Raw genomic sequence first — 17,307 nt, forward strand, 5'->3', positions numbered from 1 at the left:
GGGAGCCGGCTCGGTCACGTGTCTCCTCAGACAGACGATCGGCATGTCGCCTAAGTGCCGTAAAGTGTGACGCACTTCCGCCCTCCGGTGCGCTCTGAGAGCAGACGCGGTACCGAGACGGAGAGTAGTCGGCGGTGTGAAAAGTCATGGCGGCTGCCGGGGACAAGTCTGTTCTGTTCGTGTGCCTAGGTGAGCGGCTCTTGGCCTGTGATATGGAGGGGAGGGGAGGGGGGGAAGCACGTGTCCTCCCACTCTCTGGTGCGGGGCTGCTGAAGGTGGTAACCAATGGCGACCAGTCAGCTGACATGTGTAGTGCAGTGTCAGTATCTCTATGGGCTCATGTACAGGGGCGTACAATGCATGTGGATGAGTAAACATTCTGGAGGGAACAGCACCAGACTGAAGGCAAGTGTTACATCATGTCACATGACTTTCCCTCTTGTGATATTCTACAATGAAAACATCCCTATACTTCCATTATGCTGAAAATCACATGCATCCATAGACCGTATCAGTACACTTTCCCAATATGAAAGCCAGAAGGAAACCCTGATGGTGAGCCAGTTCACATACTGCTTAGGCTGTTTTGGTTAACCAGTCTGCAAGCCTGAACAGCTGCAGTATGTGAACTGGCTCTCTATCAGGTTTTCCTTCGGCTTCCATATTGGGAAAGTGTACTGATGCGGTCTATGGATGCATTTGATTTTAGGTATAATGTGAGTATAGGGATGATTTTATGTAATTAAAGTTCTGTGGGGGAGGTCCCATACTGGAGGGCTGCCATCCCTGGTGAAGAGGTTGGTCATATTACTAGGCATGAACTAATACCGGTTGTTTGGTATCAATAAACGACGTGTGGTACCTCTTGCTACGGGTGAGGCATTCCCCAGCCCTGCCCCCTGCCGGACGAAGCCCTTGTTCTATCACAGTGGTCACACATTCCAAAGTTGTCGCGCCCATTTTTTCCCGGGGTAAAAATGTGTGACAAGGAAAAGGTGTAGAATTCAAAGCTTTCTCCGCTGTTCCCAGGCAGATCGGCATCACAGATGGTATGTGCAGGAGAACTGATCTGCCCTGGAACAGCTGATCAGTCCTGAAATGTCACTTCTATCCGACTTTGTGAGTGCATGTCGGATAGAAGTGAGATTTCAGGACCGATCAGCTGTTCCAGGGCAGATCAGTTCTCCTGCACATACCATGTGCGAGGCCGATCTGCCTGGGAACAGCAGAGAAAGCTTTGAATACTACACCTTTTGCCGGTCACATATTTTTACCCCGGGGGAAAATGGGCGAGGCTATGTTAGAATGTGTGACTGGTCACACATTCCACCGCCGAAAAAATGGGGGTGATTACATTAGTATGTGTGATCATGTCAAAGGTCGCACAGTCACAATCTGTGATAGAACACCCTGTCCCCAAGCTAGTGACAGCTTTTTTTCTCTATAATTCTAGGTGAGGCTCGGCCTCCCTTGCCCGCACGTCCCTGGTATCAATATTGTTTTTTTTCCGGTATCGCCGTGTGCCCCAATAATCAGGAAGTCGGGTGGTGGATCATGACCCGTCGCCCAGCTTCCTGATTGCCTGTGAAGCCGGTGTTCTATAGCAAAAGAACATCTGCTTCACTTGCCGAGGCTTCCTGACCAATCAGGAAGCCAGGCAGTGAGTCATGAGATCGTTCAGCTTCCTTAATGGTCCGCAAGCCAGGCTGCCTGGCAACAAGTGAAGCTGGCTTCCTAGCCAATCAGGAAGTCGGGCATCCCGTTTCCTGATTGGCTAGGAAGTCGGCTTCACTTGTTCCTAGGAGCCTGGCTTCCTGACCAATCAGAGAGGCGGGTCATTATGTGCCGCCAGGCTGCATAGCAACAAGTGAAGCTGGCTCCCTAGCCAATCAGGGCGGCGGGTCATAACCCAACACACGGCTACCTGATTGGAAAGGAGGCCAGCTCCAAGCTCCCTCGGCACTGCCAGTCAGAGGGAGTTCTCTCTCTGACCAGAAGTTTCAGTATCAGAGGTAAGTATCAGAGCATTTGGGCAAGTATGAGTACTCGCCCAAATACTCGGTATAGGTGCATCCCTACATATCACCCTGGATTGAGTGGTTTCTGCGGTGGCTAGTAGTGCTGAAGATTTTGTATGATTACAGTTAAATCTGCTTTACTTTTACTGTTGCTGGGCAGTTACATTTCTTTAACCTGTTTACATGCCGCTGTCTGAATACAAAGGACCCAGCAGGAGATTTGTCCTTCAGCACTGTTTAGTGTAGATGGAGGAATTGGTTATATTTTTCACGGCCAGCTTTGTAGACAATGGGAGAACTGCAAATACTAACTGCTTGTGAAAATCAGGAGTACTCGTATGCAGTGCTCACTGACATGACTACAAATAGACGGGTCCTCGGTTTATATTCCTAAACTGTGTTTTATTATCATGCTATGACAGTGCTGACATTGTTCATTTCTCCTTAGGTAACATTTGTCGGTCTCCAATAGCCGAAGCAGTGTTCCGGAAGTTGGCATCTGATCAGGGGGTATCACATGAGGTGAGCGTGTTGGTTTGCATTATAAACATTTTGTTTTTGATGGCAGCGAGGGGTTTACTGCTATGTGTATGTTCGCATTGGAGAGCTCATCTCCCCCACTGCAAAGGTTGAGACAAATTTTGATTTGGAGTTCTTCTTTAAAGCTGTACTGCGGGAAACATTTTTATGGTAGAAACAGCACTAGTTGAATAAGTTACCCCTAACAATAAGTATAGTAGAATCGGACATCTGCTGCTTGGTACAAAAAAATCATACCGTACGCAAAGTCCGATCCTCCAGAGTGCTGTATAGCTGCCGCTATGAGAACAACAGTTCTGACAGTAAAGGTATCCATTTGTATACTTGCCCCATCCTCTCTCTTGTTGTCCATTCACAAGTAGCCTTGTATTTTTGAGTGCGAGGCCTTCTGTAAATGGAGGCGAGGAGATTCAGCCGTACAACCGCTCCTCATCCATTTACAGAATGCCTGGTCTTACAAGGCTTTTTGTCAGTGGGCGAAAAGAGAGGAAGGGGTGAGTAGATGACTGGAGCCCTTCATAGTCAGCTGCTGCTGTCATCCCTGCAGCGCCAGAAACGCAGAGATCAGGGTATGATTTTTTTATTAGGGATGCACCGATATGTCGGCCGCCGAAACATATCAGCCGAAAATGTCACTTTTGGCAAAATGCTGATTCTCTGGCCGATGCAGCGGTGCATCCATTCTTTCTCTCCTCCCCAGTGGGCGCTGCTCTGTGACCCAGCGGGGAGGGGAGACACTGCCACTGTGCGGCAGAGCACTGTGCGCGGCCGGCGTCTCTCCTGTCACAGATCAGGAGAGAAGTGTGGGCGGAGACAGCTCTCAGAGCTGTCACGGGGCTGAGCTCTCCTTGCTCAGCCTCCTGTGACAGCTGTCAGGATGCAGACCAGAGTACAAACTCTCTGTGATCGCTGAGTGTAGATGATTAAGGACATGGTGTGTTGACTTATATCCTCAATTATGAATGAATGGGAAGTGATCTACATGACCTCCTTTTCATTCATGATTTGTGGTTATAGTAAACATACTCTGTTCTCATGTTATGAATGAACAGGGTGTAACCTCCTCGCCTCAGCAATCCCCAATGCTGAGTTAAAGCTCAGGAGTTTACTCAGTATAGAGGATTCCTGTTCATTCATAACAGGGGCTGCAGAAAAAGAGATTGAGGACTCTGTGTTCTCAATCTCTTTTTCTATTTTAAAAGGGAAATATCAGGGGTCTGTTTAGACCCCAATATTTCCCATAAGCCCCTAAAAGTAAAAAATATTTAATAATAATAATAAAGTTAAAATAAAAAACATTTTCGGTTTCGGCCTGACAATTTTTTTTTTTTTCGTTTCGGTTTTGACACTAAGCTCAGCGGTTAAATCTTAAAAATACATCAAATACCTTTTAACTATTAACAAAATTGTATCTTATTTGTGCATCACTCGGCTGTAGATCCTCAAATCATCTCTGAATTGGTGCTGACACTGTCCTTCCTTCTGGAGGGTGGCTACTTTTGTTCCGCATGGTTCCTGTGTGTGTGGTAATGTAGTCACCGTTACAAGCTGACTGGAGGAACGGACGGGGGAGGGGGCGGGTAGAGCTGGCTCTGCCTCTAGATAGGCAGAGCCAGCTGTCAATCACGCAGCTGGGTGGATCTCGACAGCATTGTCAGGATCAACCCCGGCTACCGGTGGTCTCAGTATACTGCGATCTGTAGCTCACAATATACTGAGATTTGGGTCACGGGAGGAGGTTAGTATATGTCCTCACGTGACCTTTAAGAGAACTATGTGGAAAAACACTTTTTCTTTTTAGTAGACTGGAGGAGGGGTTGAAGTCGGGTTTTGTCGCTGCCTAAGATTTTCACTCCTCTCCTGTGCAGTTTATTTGGGCGTCTCCCCATTAGGAACTTAAGCTGGCCATACACTTTTTTTTTTTTCTAAACTTCAGGCTGTGCGCTGAGGGAAAATATAACCGATTCCTCCATCCGCGCTCAACAGCGTAAATGGAGCAATCAGTTTTTTTGTATCTCCCGTTGCCGCTGTCAAGATACCCAAAAAATGATGGCTGGCTGTTCGGCCAAACATTTTTCAGTCTTCTGATTGTAGAATGCTGACAGGCCACCCCCTGAGTGAAATCCACACATTGTATGGCAAGCTTAAGACAGCTGGAAAAAACCCAATAGAGGTTCTAACCCCTCCTCATTAAAAAATAAGAAAACAAAACACTTTGTGTGGATTTCCATTCATTAGCCTGACCATTCAATGATGCTAGACTGCCTAGAATGTTGGGTCTATTATGTTTACTGGAGCAAGACACATTTTGGATCATGTAGCATTTTACCATATAGGTGCGTATCCTGTATATGATACCACTTCTGGCAGTAAGTTGCTGTGCCCACGAGGGGTGGCTGACAACACTTTGCATGTGCAGCTGTGCCACATCAAAAGAACAGGCGTTGTTCACACGTGACAGAAATGTACACAAGCTGGAGGAAAGGCAGATGGAATAAGCATATTGGAGAGCATCATTTGTACCATTCCAAAGTAATTTTTGTGCCTCTGTTTCATGATAAATGGGCATCAGATGCTTTAAGTTCCTGCCCTTTATTAAAAGACCTGAATCAAGAGCTTGTAAAGTATGTACAACAAATCACCTGTACATAGATACAGATGGCACATAAAGGACAAAACTACCACCCATGCCATTCATTTCCTGCAGTCTACACTCTCTGGTCATGTGGGCTGCCAGCCGAATGTAGATAGATGAAAGTAGTCACTCGCACTCCATGATATTAAAGTCAATGCTGTTTATTGACTGAGATAACACACATCTCCTCAGCAACGTTTCGAGACCATGCGGTCCCGTCCTCAGGCAAACAGGACGGGGCCGCATGGCCGCGAAACGTCGCTAAGGAGATGTGTGTTATCTCAGTCAATAAACAGCATTTACTTTATTATCATGGAGTGCGAGTGACTACTTTCATCTCTCTACATTTCACAGAGGCATCCGTTGTCACTACCGCACCCACGCAGTTGGATTTGGGTTTTTTTCCATTCAGTAGTGCAATGGGACAAGAGGATTAAGTTGCCAGCCGAATGTAGTCGTCCTCTATGCACTATATCGCTGTACCACAAGTGCCAACTGTTGCTAGACTTTTTTTCTGCTTCTTTCTGACATTGTCACTATTCTGCCATCTTTATACATAAAGACTGTTGCCAAATAAATAATAACCCGGTGTTGAAGATATGATTGTTGTCATGACGTATCTGGTAGCAGGTTTTGGCACTCGGATATGGTTTTCTTCTAAGTGCTTGAAGATTATTTGGCTACTGTAATTCATTGCTGCTTTCATCCTAATCTTTTACAAACTCATTGGGTCTAATAGCTTGCATGTAACCATTTGCAAAATATCAGGTCCAATTTGGTGTTTACGTTGTGTTCTAGACCTCACTTCATGTGGTCAGTGTATGTAAAGCTGGCCATACAGTACGCAAATTTCAGGCGTTTTCTTGATGAACTGGCCGACATTCACACAGTGGCCTCGGAGATCTGGTAGAAATTTGGACCTGCGGGGCATGGAGGGGCGTTGACTGCACACCCAAGCTCTGAGCCGCTGATCTGTGGAGGGGGCATCAGCTTTACGTGCATGCTCAGACCTACTGATCGGGTCCACAAATTTCACTGGCAATTGCATATGTGCTGGGAAGCGCGGTGCCTTGCCTGTAAATTTATATAGACGCGCTTCCCAGCACATGCGCAATACAGGCAATAATAGCCAGTGAAATTTCTGGACCAAATCACCTCTCCTGCGCGGCCGCGATCCGTATCTCTAACGAAGTCCGAGTATCTGTTAGAACACCGGCACCCATTCGGCCGGCATCGCTCAATCAGCTGATCAAAGTAGCCGGTTGGAAAATCTGCAACTGAACAGAGCCAGCAGCCAATCAGCTGCAGGCTCTCTTCTGGTATTCTGACAGCAGCCGCGGCCAAACAGTGGGTGATTCCTTGATCAGCACTCTTAAGCATTGATGGAGGAATCTGTTATATTTTCTTTGTTCGGCACGTGGGTTGGAACAAAAGAAAATAATAGTGTTTGGGCAGCTTTGTGCTGTGTGCGCTCTCCTAGTGAGTCATAGAAGTGTATTGCTTGTCTATCACGGTAGAGTACACCGCCATAAAGCTTTGCTCCAATATTTATAAATGTTGGTCAGTTTGTGTAGAATATAATTTTTTTGTTTTTACATTTACCCTTGCATACTTTTATAATGCTGCAACACCTTAAAGTGAATAGAATTCATGGTGGGAACTGCAAACAATGTCTTATCAATGTAGATCTGAGCTCCTACTGTAAATACGTTCGTGTGTGTGTGTTCACTTATGATAGGTGGAAAACTATGAATAGCAAACTTGGAGCGGTGACTACTTTACAACACACACCGGGACCATGCGGAAGTAATGTAGCCACCCCCCAGAAGGAAGGACAGTTTCAGCACCAATTCAGAGATGATTTGATTATCTACAGCCGAGTGATACACAAATAAGATACATTCCAGTAACCTAACTATTAACAAAAATGTATCTTCAGTTTAACTCCAGAGTTTAGTGTCACTTTAATGCACTGCCCTTTTCTTGTCCCTGCTGATGTCAGTTTAGTATAAAGCTGATGGAGGTTGCTCTCAACCCGTGACACTACAGCTTGGAGGGAAAACAGTTAGATTTCATAGTGAAAGAACTTTAGGTAGGGACACATGATTTCTCAGTATCTAAACGGTATGTGACTAGTGGTGGCTCTCTTGCGTTGTCCGATGTGTAGAGATTGACCAAATAGAAGTGGGGCCTATAATGACGTGTGCAGCTCTTACAGAAAACGGAATAGTGTTCACTTATGATAGGTGGAAAACTATGAATAGCAAACTTGGAGCGGTGGCTACTTTACAACACACACCGGGTCCATGCAGAAGTAATGTAGCCACCCCCCAGAAGGAAGGGCAGTGTCAACACCAATTCAGAGATGATTTGATTATCTACAGCCGAGTGATACACAAATAAGATACATTCCAGTAACCTAACTATTAACAAAAATGTATCTTCAGTTTAACTCCAGAGTTTAGTGTCACTTTAATGCACTGCCCTTTTCTTGTCCCTGCTGATGTCAGTTTAGTATAAAGCTGATGGAGGTTGCTCTCAACCCGTGACACTACAGCTTGGAGGGAAAACAGTTAGATTTCATAGTGAAAGAACTTTAGGTAGGGACACATGATTTCTCAGTATCTAAACGGTATGTGACTAGTGGTGGCTCTCTTGCGTTGTCCGATGTGTAGAGATTGACCAAATAGAAGTGGGGCCTATAATGACGTGTGCAGCTCTTACAGAAAACGGAATGAATGGCTCTTCTTGGTCCCTGAGTTCAGAATGAATATAAGGAAAGAAATGTTCTCAAGCAATAGACCCTGTGTCTTTCTGTTCTAGTGGAACATAGACAGCGCAGCCACATCTACCTATGAAATAGGAAACCCGCCTGATCATCGGGGCCAGAGCTGCATGAGGAAGCACGGCATTCCAATGAGTCACACAGCCAGGCAGGTAATGTACCTCCATTTTCTGTTATTGAATCCTATCCATTATGTTTTGTGTTGCAGTGGTCCATAGACGGCGCTGCCACATCTGACTGGAACGTGGGTTGCTCCCCAGATTCAAGGGCCATAAAGTGCTTACAAAGCCACAATACTGAAACATCGCATAAAGCACGGCAGGTATAGGACAGTGTACTTTATTTTTGAGTTTGTGGCGTTAAGACCTTGACCTTTCACCTTCACCAACTTGTTATGGCTTTCTGTCCCACGGTTCTGGATTCTGTCACTGGGCAGTCTCTACTCTTGTATTCTCTTTCATAATTGTACCTGTAGATTTGTTCCGGTTGTCACAACCAATCACATTCTTTACAATGGTTTTAATCTTCAATACCTAATTGGCAGTTGGATGCTGACTGTTTGCTATGTATGGTGAGAATATTTAGAACACTTAAACACTAAAAAGCCTTACAGTTCCTTTCTCCTACTGATGCTACATAAAGGCCCCCCCTCACCATCTTTAGGCCCCATTCACACTGAGCGATTTATCGCGCATATTATCCGCGCGGTGTTGCTCCCCAATGCAAGTCAATGGAGCTGTGCTTGTCGCTGTCACAGGACCCCTTTTTACTGCGGATGTCACGCGATTGCACTCAGTCCAATGCAATCATTTACGTGATATCGTGCAAAATGACAAACGTGCAATTTGCTATCCGCTCAGTGTGACTGGGGCCTTAGATCTTTGTGTTCCGTGACTTCTGACTTTCTAATGATGCCAAAATTAATTGACATTGAGTCCTGTTGATCTTTTTAAAGGTGGCTAAGCACATAATAGGCAATGCTGTGGAGATGCTTGCATTCTTTTTTTTAAAACCGCTTGCACACATGGGTAATGGATCCAAAAAGGATGATTTACTAAAGGAGTTGAGACTCTTCACACAACAAATTGTGTGTACATTCACTTGAGTTATCTAAGTAAAAAGCCAATTTCTGTTTACTTTGAGTACCAAGTTGTGTGCAAACTAAAAGATTAAAAAGGAATTTGCTTTTCACAAGATTTGATTGAACATTCACATCATTTGTGTGAATATTCTGAACTCCTGCAGTAAATCTTCCTCAATGCCTCATATGGAAGCGATTTCATTGCACTTAGATGTGCTTCCTGAATCTCATGTAGTGTATGAACAAGCTCTGACTTCTCAAATGCACGCAGAATTTGCAAGTCATGTGATGAATCTGAGCATTGGTTGCTATACTATTGTAGATTTAGTGCTAATTGGGTGCTTTTTGGGACTCAGTCTTCCTCTACTATTCATGAATAATCTGTGATGTGTGGCAGAGTTCAATATTTCCTAGTTTAGGGGTAGCTCGAGGTCCCAACAGTTGATCATTCACAATATTGAGGGTTGATCTGAAAGAGAAGTGCACTTTCTCTTTTTGCCCCCATCCCCTGACCTCTCGGAGGCCACTTTCCTTCTCCACAGATGCGTACTTACCAAAATCCGGTATGTATGCATCTGGCCAACGATGCGGACTGACCATCGATATTTTACTAAGAAAGTTGTCTGTAAGGTGTGTAAGTGCAGTAATGACTAATTAATGATTTAATTTCAGATCACCAAAGAAGATTTCATGTCCTATGACTATATTTTATGCATGGATGAAAGTAATCTCAGGTTAGTAAGTGTTTCATTCATTTCCCATGGTCATTGTTTGTTTCATTTAGTTTAGGCCCCATTCACACTGAGCGATTTTTGCAGCGATATCGCTCATATTTCCACGCGATATCGCTCGATGTAGCTTCTCCAATCCATTTCAATGGAGCTGTTCACATCTTGTCGCTCAATATCGCTTGTAGCTCGTCGCTCCTACATGACCCTTTTTTCGAGCGATTTTGAGCGATATTGCTCCTGATTGCATACAGCTCAATAGGAAAAAGTTGCGCGATACGCCGCTCAATATCGCTCGTCGCGCAATATCGCTCAGTCGCGCGATTTTCATGTCGCTCAGTGTGAATGGGGCCTTAGGCTGTTTTGTTTTTACTAACATTGTCCTTAAAGTTCTCAGGAGATTGCTGAGGGCCCGTTCACATCCTGCTTTATCAGTCTCTTGGTCGGGAAGTGATGGCCCAGAAACTGGAAGTGACAACCTCATCATCCATTCCTGGTTCATTCAGTAGGGAGGAGATCAGTAGACGCATGTTTACTGGTCTTTCTCCCCTCCCGCTGCCAACACCCACAATGCCAAATTCTGGGCATGCAGGAGGGGCAGCAGAGCCCAGGGAATACGGTGGAAGGTGTCATGCTTTGCAACCTGAGTAATTTATCGCTTCCAGTGTGAAGCCAACAGCAAACAGGCTCCCAACTGCTGTGTTGCAGGGCCACCCTGCTGCCGATTGTATGACGCAAGTCAATGGCAGCGAAAGGGTTAATGGACTTCCTATGATTCTGAGGACATAGAGGAACTGCCAGGCTGTTCTGATCCTGACTTGGCTCTTTAGTAATTAACGCAGAAGAGATCTGCAGAATATGGAATGCTGACTGCTCAGATTTTAACTGGATATATGCTTGTTCTGTCCATGGATTATGTAGTGAAGACAGGATCCGGATGACAGCTGTAGGTCCTGTACATTTAATCCTTTTACTGCCACTGATGTTTACTTGTGTTAGCCCTCGTTCACACCTGAACGTTTTGTAGGGCGTTCTACACTCGACTAACGCTCTACAAAACGCTCAAAAATATAAATCCCATTGTATTCAATGGTCTCGTTCCCACCTTGGCGTATTTCCGACCATCCCTAACGCGCTCCAAAACGACCCACGCCTGAAAAGGTACAGGTACTACTTTGGGCCGTTTTGTTGCGCGTTTCCATTGGGATACAGCCAAGTAGCCTTCGGAAACGCGCGTTTTGTCGCATGACTTTTTTATTGCGAATCACGGTAAAAAACGCGCGACAGACGTGCATATGCAATACGCCTAGGTGTGAACGAGACCTAAAGCTGACTGGTGGCTTTACACTGGAAGCGATTACAGTGAGTGAGGCCCCTATGCGATGGCAATGAAAAAAACAAAAATTTTAAAAACACCCAAAAATGTTTTTGTAGATTTCCCCTGTCCCCATGCACACGCAAATAAGGACACACGTGTCTGGTGCGCCTACTTACTAAAACGACGATTGTGACACACCTTGGGTATCGACATGTGCGCCTGAGTGAGAGCAATAATTCTAGGGCCAATTTTCAGCGGTAATTCTAAACTGATAAACTGTGCAGGCTTTTTAAGTGTCGCCTGTGGTCAATTTGGGGCACCGTAACTTCTTGCGTGTTTCACTGCAATTTTTAAGCGTAGCATATTTAGTTTCTCAACAGCTACTTCCAAGTCTCTCAGCTTCTCTGTACTTCCTGTCCAGTACAAGATCAGCTTCTCTGAACTTCCTGCCCAGTACAAGATCACAAGAGGCAGCACAATCTCCAGCAACGGTTCATCTAGCTTGGAGGAGGGGGCCAGAGGGTAGGGGAGTGGAATGCTTTGCTGTCCCTATGTATTTGTGGAGACACAGCTTACTAGCACACACAAGGGTGACTCCATAGAGCTCTGCTTGAGCAAGGAGTCGCCCTAAAACAAGATGTCAGGGAAGTGCTCAGCGAACCAGTTGATTCTGCAACAAACTAAAACTTTTCAACATCAAGGAGCATCATCCATTGTAAGTGATCAGAAATTGGAATAGCTTAAAACCCTTTTGGCTTTAATGAATAGGCCCTATTCACACTGCAGCAGCACAAACGACCTCACAATTTGGGCCATTGGGCTAAAGGGAATGTGCTATGCTCCTCGGCTCCATCTAGTGGAGAAAATGCCATGAAAACTGCATTTGCCCATCGTATGGCTGCGTGGAAGAGTTATAAAAGGGCCTCCTAATATTTGGTATAATATAATTTGGTGTTACTGGTCTTGCCCCCGTCATATCCTGCTTGCCATTGATGTCATTCATACAAGTGAATAGTATCATGGGCAAACTGCACAGAAAATACTTCATTTGTGCATTATAATCCATGCAGTTGGAACGCAGGCTCTCCTCCCCCTGGAGAAGCGTTTCTCAACCCCCTTGAATATGTGTAAGAAGTCCAGCTTACCCATGGGGCTCTGGCCCTTCATTTTTAGGGGAAATTTAGGGGCAAAGTGTTTTTATGTAATCAATACTAATACAGCCAATAATTTTTTTCATATTTTGTTTTGTCTTTCAGAGAACTAAAACGTAAATGTGGTCAAGTACAGAACTGCAAAGCTAAAATTGAACTGCTTGGCAGCTACGATCCTCAGAAGCGGCTCATTATTGAAGATCCATATTATGTAAGTGTGCTGTAAACGGGAGGGGGAGATGTTCTTTAATCCTAATACAGAAAGTAGTAAGTCCCTCTGCACTCCTCACAGAGCTCCCGGCCCAAGTACTTGTAGTGGTGCTCGCAGTGACCATCACGGATGGCACCGTGCAACAAACAATGGAAAGCAGAAATCACCAGCACTCGGTAAATATCTTTGATGTCTAAGCTTGTTACATTGTCGCCCTGATGAAGGGATCCTCTGCGGTCCCGAAACGTCGCTATTTTGTGACATGACGATTGGTCCGATTAAATGGACATCAAAGATATTTACTGTATGCTGGGTGCTGGTAATTTCTGCTTTCCACTTTCATCCTAATGCACTTCCTGTCCTAGGCTGACAATGCTGCTCCTCCGTAGATACTGTTGGACAAGAAGTGTTACTAGCAGGATCACCAGATTAAAATAAAGGGGGGGGGGAAAGGTCTACCTACCCAAGGACTGGTAAACTTCAGTTGATTACATTCATGTTTTCTGGCTTAGATAGATTTTAAAAGGACAACTGCAGGCAACATTTTTGTTAACCCTTGCAGTGGGAATACTGCTTGTTTTGCTCAAGGGAGAAATATAGTTATACTTGCCCAAACCACAGAGCCACCAAGCTGTTAAAGGCTTCCCTGTGTCAAGTAGCAAACTCTGAAGTGATGCAATCTGCATCGCTCCCGGTCCCATAGAATGGGGAAAGGATCGACGAACTGAGGTTCATACATCTCCTCCCCAGCTCCCTGCCGACACCCGAGAAATTTACCCCCGAGCCACGCTCTGGATTACCGCCAGGAAGGTTAAAGGCTTCCCTGTATCAAGTAGCAAGTTTTTGAAGTTTCCTATTGCAGTGCACCTTGGTATTCAACCTTAAAGGAGAACTACGAGGTGAGTGCTTTTCACTCACCTCATAATTCTAGCCGACCTGTGACAATCAGACTGTCGCAGGTCGGCTCAGTAGATCAAGAAGTGAGCGAACACATACCGGCGTTCGCTCACCTCTCGATCCTGTCACGGCTCTCTGCCGTGACAGGGGGAGGGGCTGGATTCCCCCCTCCCCGCTCTGCTAGCGCTGACTGGCGGAACGGATGGGGGAGGGGGCGGGTACAGCTGGCTCTGCCTCTAGATAGGCAGAGCCAGCTGTCACTCACGCAGCTGGGTGGATCCCGGCACAGTTGTCAGGATCCGCTGCGGCGTCTCAGTATACCGCGAGCTACAGCACGCGGTATACTGAGCCTAGGGTGACGGGAGGACGCTAGTTTGTGTCCTCCCGTTACCCTAAGGAGAACTATGGGGAAAAGCCTTAACTCCATAGTTCTCCTTTTAATGCAACAACTTTTCTGACGGTTTAAAGTTTACATTGAGATGTTTGTGCATCCCACGGTGCAGTGCGTCGTCAGCAAAAGGTTGTAGCGTTATGCAATGCAACATATTTTCTGAAAACCAGGAGTATGACACGACTGAGTTGGGGGTGGGGGGGTGTTATGCGGGGGCACTGAGTGGTCGGTTTCCAGAATCTTGAGGTATATGGAGGTACTTGGTGGTGTCTGCTTTTCGAGCTCTCAGCTTGCTTTATTTTAAAGTGGAATTCCAACCAAAACTGTGATGAAGGCTTAGAACCGCTTGTTGTGGTTTTAGTGCTGTTAATGTCACCAGTGGAGAGTTATTCCCTCGCTAGCTGTGATGGTGGTCACTAAGACAGGAGTTGAAGGAAAATCTCCTTAACCCCTTCATGACTGAGGCCTTTTTTTTTTTTCATTTTTTGCACCCATGTTATATTCTACGTTTTAGGCCTGAAAATTACTTCAAACCCCCCAACATTATATATTTTCTGAAAGCCAAGACCCTATAGACTAATATGTTGGCAGTTGCAAATTTTTATGTTGCACGACATTATCGCAACTCCTTATCAAACCCCAAAATTTAGTGAATGCCCTAAAACACAAAATGCCAATTGTTTTAATTAAATATAAAATATGAGGTTACAACCAGTAAATAGATACCAAACATGCCCAGGTTAAAAATTGTGTGCGTCCGTGATAAACTTTAGTATGCCAAAATGTCCATAGGCGATGCTTTAAAAGCCCCCACAAGTCATCACTTTAGAGATGCCCTAGAATTTTTGCTCTCACTCCAGCGTGTGCGGCGATACCCAACATGTGCAGCGTGTTTGTTGCTTTCATATGTTGGCGCACGCGACACGTGTTTGCGTGGCGACTCACGGGGGCGGGGCCTTTCATTTTTTTTTTTTTATTTATAGATTTATTTTAAAAACACTTTTTTATTTTGATTGCTATCACATAGGGGGGCTTGCAAGCCCCCCCATGTGATAGCAGATGGTGGTGACAGGTACTCTTTTTAAGTTGATTCTGGGGGTCCAAAAGACCCATAGTGTCACCTTTACACTCCAGATAAGCTATTTAAGTGCAGATCGCACTTCAGTAGCTTATAGCTGGGCTTCAGGAGCTCAGCACTGACAGCTAAGGGACTGCAAGTGATGCAATCTGCATCGCTCCCGGTCCCATAGAACGGGGAGAGGATCAACGTACGGAGGTTCATCCATCTCCTCCCCAGCCCCCTGCCGACACGAGAGAAGCCGGGCCCGTAAGAGTGGCAATGGATCCCGGGAAGCACGGCGGGGGACACCCCTTCAACGGGCCATAGAAGCGATCTGGCGACAGCTGAGTCGCTAGAATCGCTTCTATTGTAAAGCCAACTGAGCGCCGGGAGTCTGTTTAAAGAGCCCCGATGACAGTGACGTACACTGTACGGCGTCAGTCACGAAGGGTTTAAAGGGGACCTGAAAAAGTATACATGCTTTCCCAGAGACCATAATTATCAGAACAGGAAGTGAGATTAATTCCCCTCTAGTGGGGAGCCAGAGAGCAATACATTTCCAACAGCGTTTTTAACCCTTCCACAACTTTTATAAACTTTCAAGAGTCTTGTCTGTAAATTAAAAACGCTCAAACATGAAAAATCGGCTGCTGTTGCTGACCTCTTTCCAAAACTGGTGCTAGTTCAGCTCTGAAGGCTGTGGCACACTGCACGCGAACCAGTGTGGAGCGGTGGCGCGCTGCCTTCGCGTGCAGTGTGTCATGTCATTTTCTCTCCGGCACGTCAGCTTGCGTGAGCTTGCATAGCTGAGCGTGCCATGATGAAAAGTTCTATATTCAGCCAATCGTCTCCCGTGTACAAACCCCCGCAAAGTCCGTTTGGTTGTTGCGCGTGAGCCGATTGGCTGAAGATGCACTCAGCGCACACACACTGCATGCAAAGCTCTATACCTGACAGCTGTACTTCGCTCTGCATGGCTTCGCATGCAGTGTGTCACGGGCTTGAGACTCTTAGTATAGTATGTCTTCAGACTGTTTTAAGTCGCTGACCTGGAACAAATATTCACATCAGGAGTTGGCTTCTCCCAAGTACATATTTATAGTAATTCAAAATGTTTTGAAGATTTTTGTCTGTATATAGTATATTATCCCTTTCGCTACATATTGTACAGTACTTGAGAAGTCAGATGGTGCACAGTGATAACTAACCTGAAGCAGGCATTTGGGACATTTAAGAGTAGCTCCCTCGTTCTGACCATGTTTCACCCATATTCAGGGTGTAACAAATCCCAAGGTTGTTCTCCCTGCTGAATCTTTTTTTAAATCTGGATCTGTGAATGAGTAGACAAGTCCTGTCTGCTACCGTAGTAGTTCTTAATGGAGCAGTCCTGTAACCTAATAGTCTGTACCTTGGTATGGACAACATTGGGAGGAAGAGTTTACAGGGGCCTGTGCATTGCGCCCATAATCCACTGATCACCATTGTAATGCTTTACTCGCTCCAATGCCAACATATCCTATATTATTTTATTTATTTTTTTGTATGCAAAGTTTGGACTATGCCTTTCATTCAAATAATTCTATCTCATTTTTAGTATGCGGTCGTCATGTTCCTGTATGTGATCATCTTGTGTCTCTATCTTTTCCAGGGCAGCGATGAAGACTTTGAGACCGTCTACCAGCAGTGTGTTCGATGCTGTAAATCATTTTTAGAGAAGTGTTCCTAGTACCACTCACCAGTCGTGATAGTTTAAGATGTATCTGTTCTGATCGCACATTAACCTTTTAGTCTTGTATTTTACTATGCAGCAAGGCCGGATGTTCCATTTATACAACAACGTTGAAGTATTTTATGTCCTACTTCTTTGTTTCAGAAATAGTATGCTAATAAAGAAAATAAAGTGTACTACACGGAATCAAAAACTTGTTTAATGCCAAATCACGAAATAAAGTCCATTTTAATCTACCTATGTCGTTGCTTGCCGGCTGTGCGTGCCTCTGTAAGCATTAAAGTGATACTAAACTCAGCAGTTAAAACTTAAAAATGCATTCAAATATCTTCACTATTATCAAAGCTGTGCGTTATGTGTGTATCACTCAGCTGTAGATCCTCAAATCATCTCTGAATTGGTAGTGACACTGTCATTCCTTCTGGAGGGGGGCTACTTTTGTTCCCCATGGTCCCTGTGTGTGTTGTAGAGTAGCCACCACTCCCAAGATCACTCCTATAATGGACTACAATCATGTTAATTTACTAATTTTTATTGGCATTGTAGTCCATCACAGGAGCGAGCTTGGAGCGGTGACTACTTTACGACCTCTTTGTCTCAAGCTTGTTCATTGAACAGTAAGGGCCCCTGTACACATTGGCCAGTCTGCTAAAACAGTGTTTCAGCAAACAGGCTAGTGGCTTGTGGCAGCTCTGGCATTGTATCCCACACTGCTGGAGCTGTTACTGTTTGGTGTGTATGTATGTATGTATGCATGTCTCCT

At 45.2% G+C, this 17,307-nt stretch overlaps 1 protein-coding gene across 2 annotated transcripts; it reads left to right on the forward strand.

The window, feature by feature from the left end:
• The first annotated feature begins 4 nt into the window (after positions 1 to 4).
• On the forward strand, positions 5 to 16,782 carry ACP1 (acid phosphatase 1, soluble). Of its 2 annotated transcripts, none has more exons than XM_018563122.1 (6): positions 5 to 189; positions 2,467 to 2,540; positions 8,017 to 8,130; positions 9,732 to 9,793; positions 12,362 to 12,467; positions 16,464 to 16,782. In XM_018563122.1, exons 1-6 carry the CDS (start codon positions 147 to 149, stop codon positions 16,539 to 16,541), a joined length of 477 nt encoding a protein of 158 aa, XP_018418624.1. In that variant the 5' UTR covers positions 5 to 146; the 3' UTR covers positions 16,542 to 16,782. The 2 variants fall into 2 exon arrangements, with proteins under 2 accessions (XP_018418624.1, XP_018418625.1); XM_018563123.1 differs by lacking the exon at positions 8,017 to 8,130 and adding an exon at positions 8,187 to 8,300.
• The last annotated feature ends 525 nt before the right edge of the window (positions 16,783 to 17,307 follow it).

This window comes from Nanorana parkeri, unplaced genomic scaffold (assembly GCF_000935625.1).
Source record: "Nanorana parkeri isolate BGI_ZX_2015 unplaced genomic scaffold, ASM93562v1 scaffold634, whole genome shotgun sequence".
NCBI lineage: Eukaryota > Metazoa > Chordata > Amphibia > Anura > Dicroglossidae > Nanorana > Nanorana parkeri.

Excerpts from the sequence above, each read along its gene's own strand:
- ACP1 (XM_018563122.1), top strand. The coding sequence starts at position 147 with ATGGCGGCTGCCGGGGACAAGTCTGTTCTGTTCGTGTGCCTAG. Across the intron at positions 190-2,466 it reads TGTTCTGTTCGTGTGCCTAG|GTAACATTTGTCGGTCTCCA; the intron begins GTGAGCGGCTCT and ends ATTTCTCCTTAG. Across the intron at positions 2,541-8,016 it reads ATCAGGGGGTATCACATGAG|TGGAACATAGACAGCGCAGC; the intron begins GTGAGCGTGTTG and ends TTTCTGTTCTAG.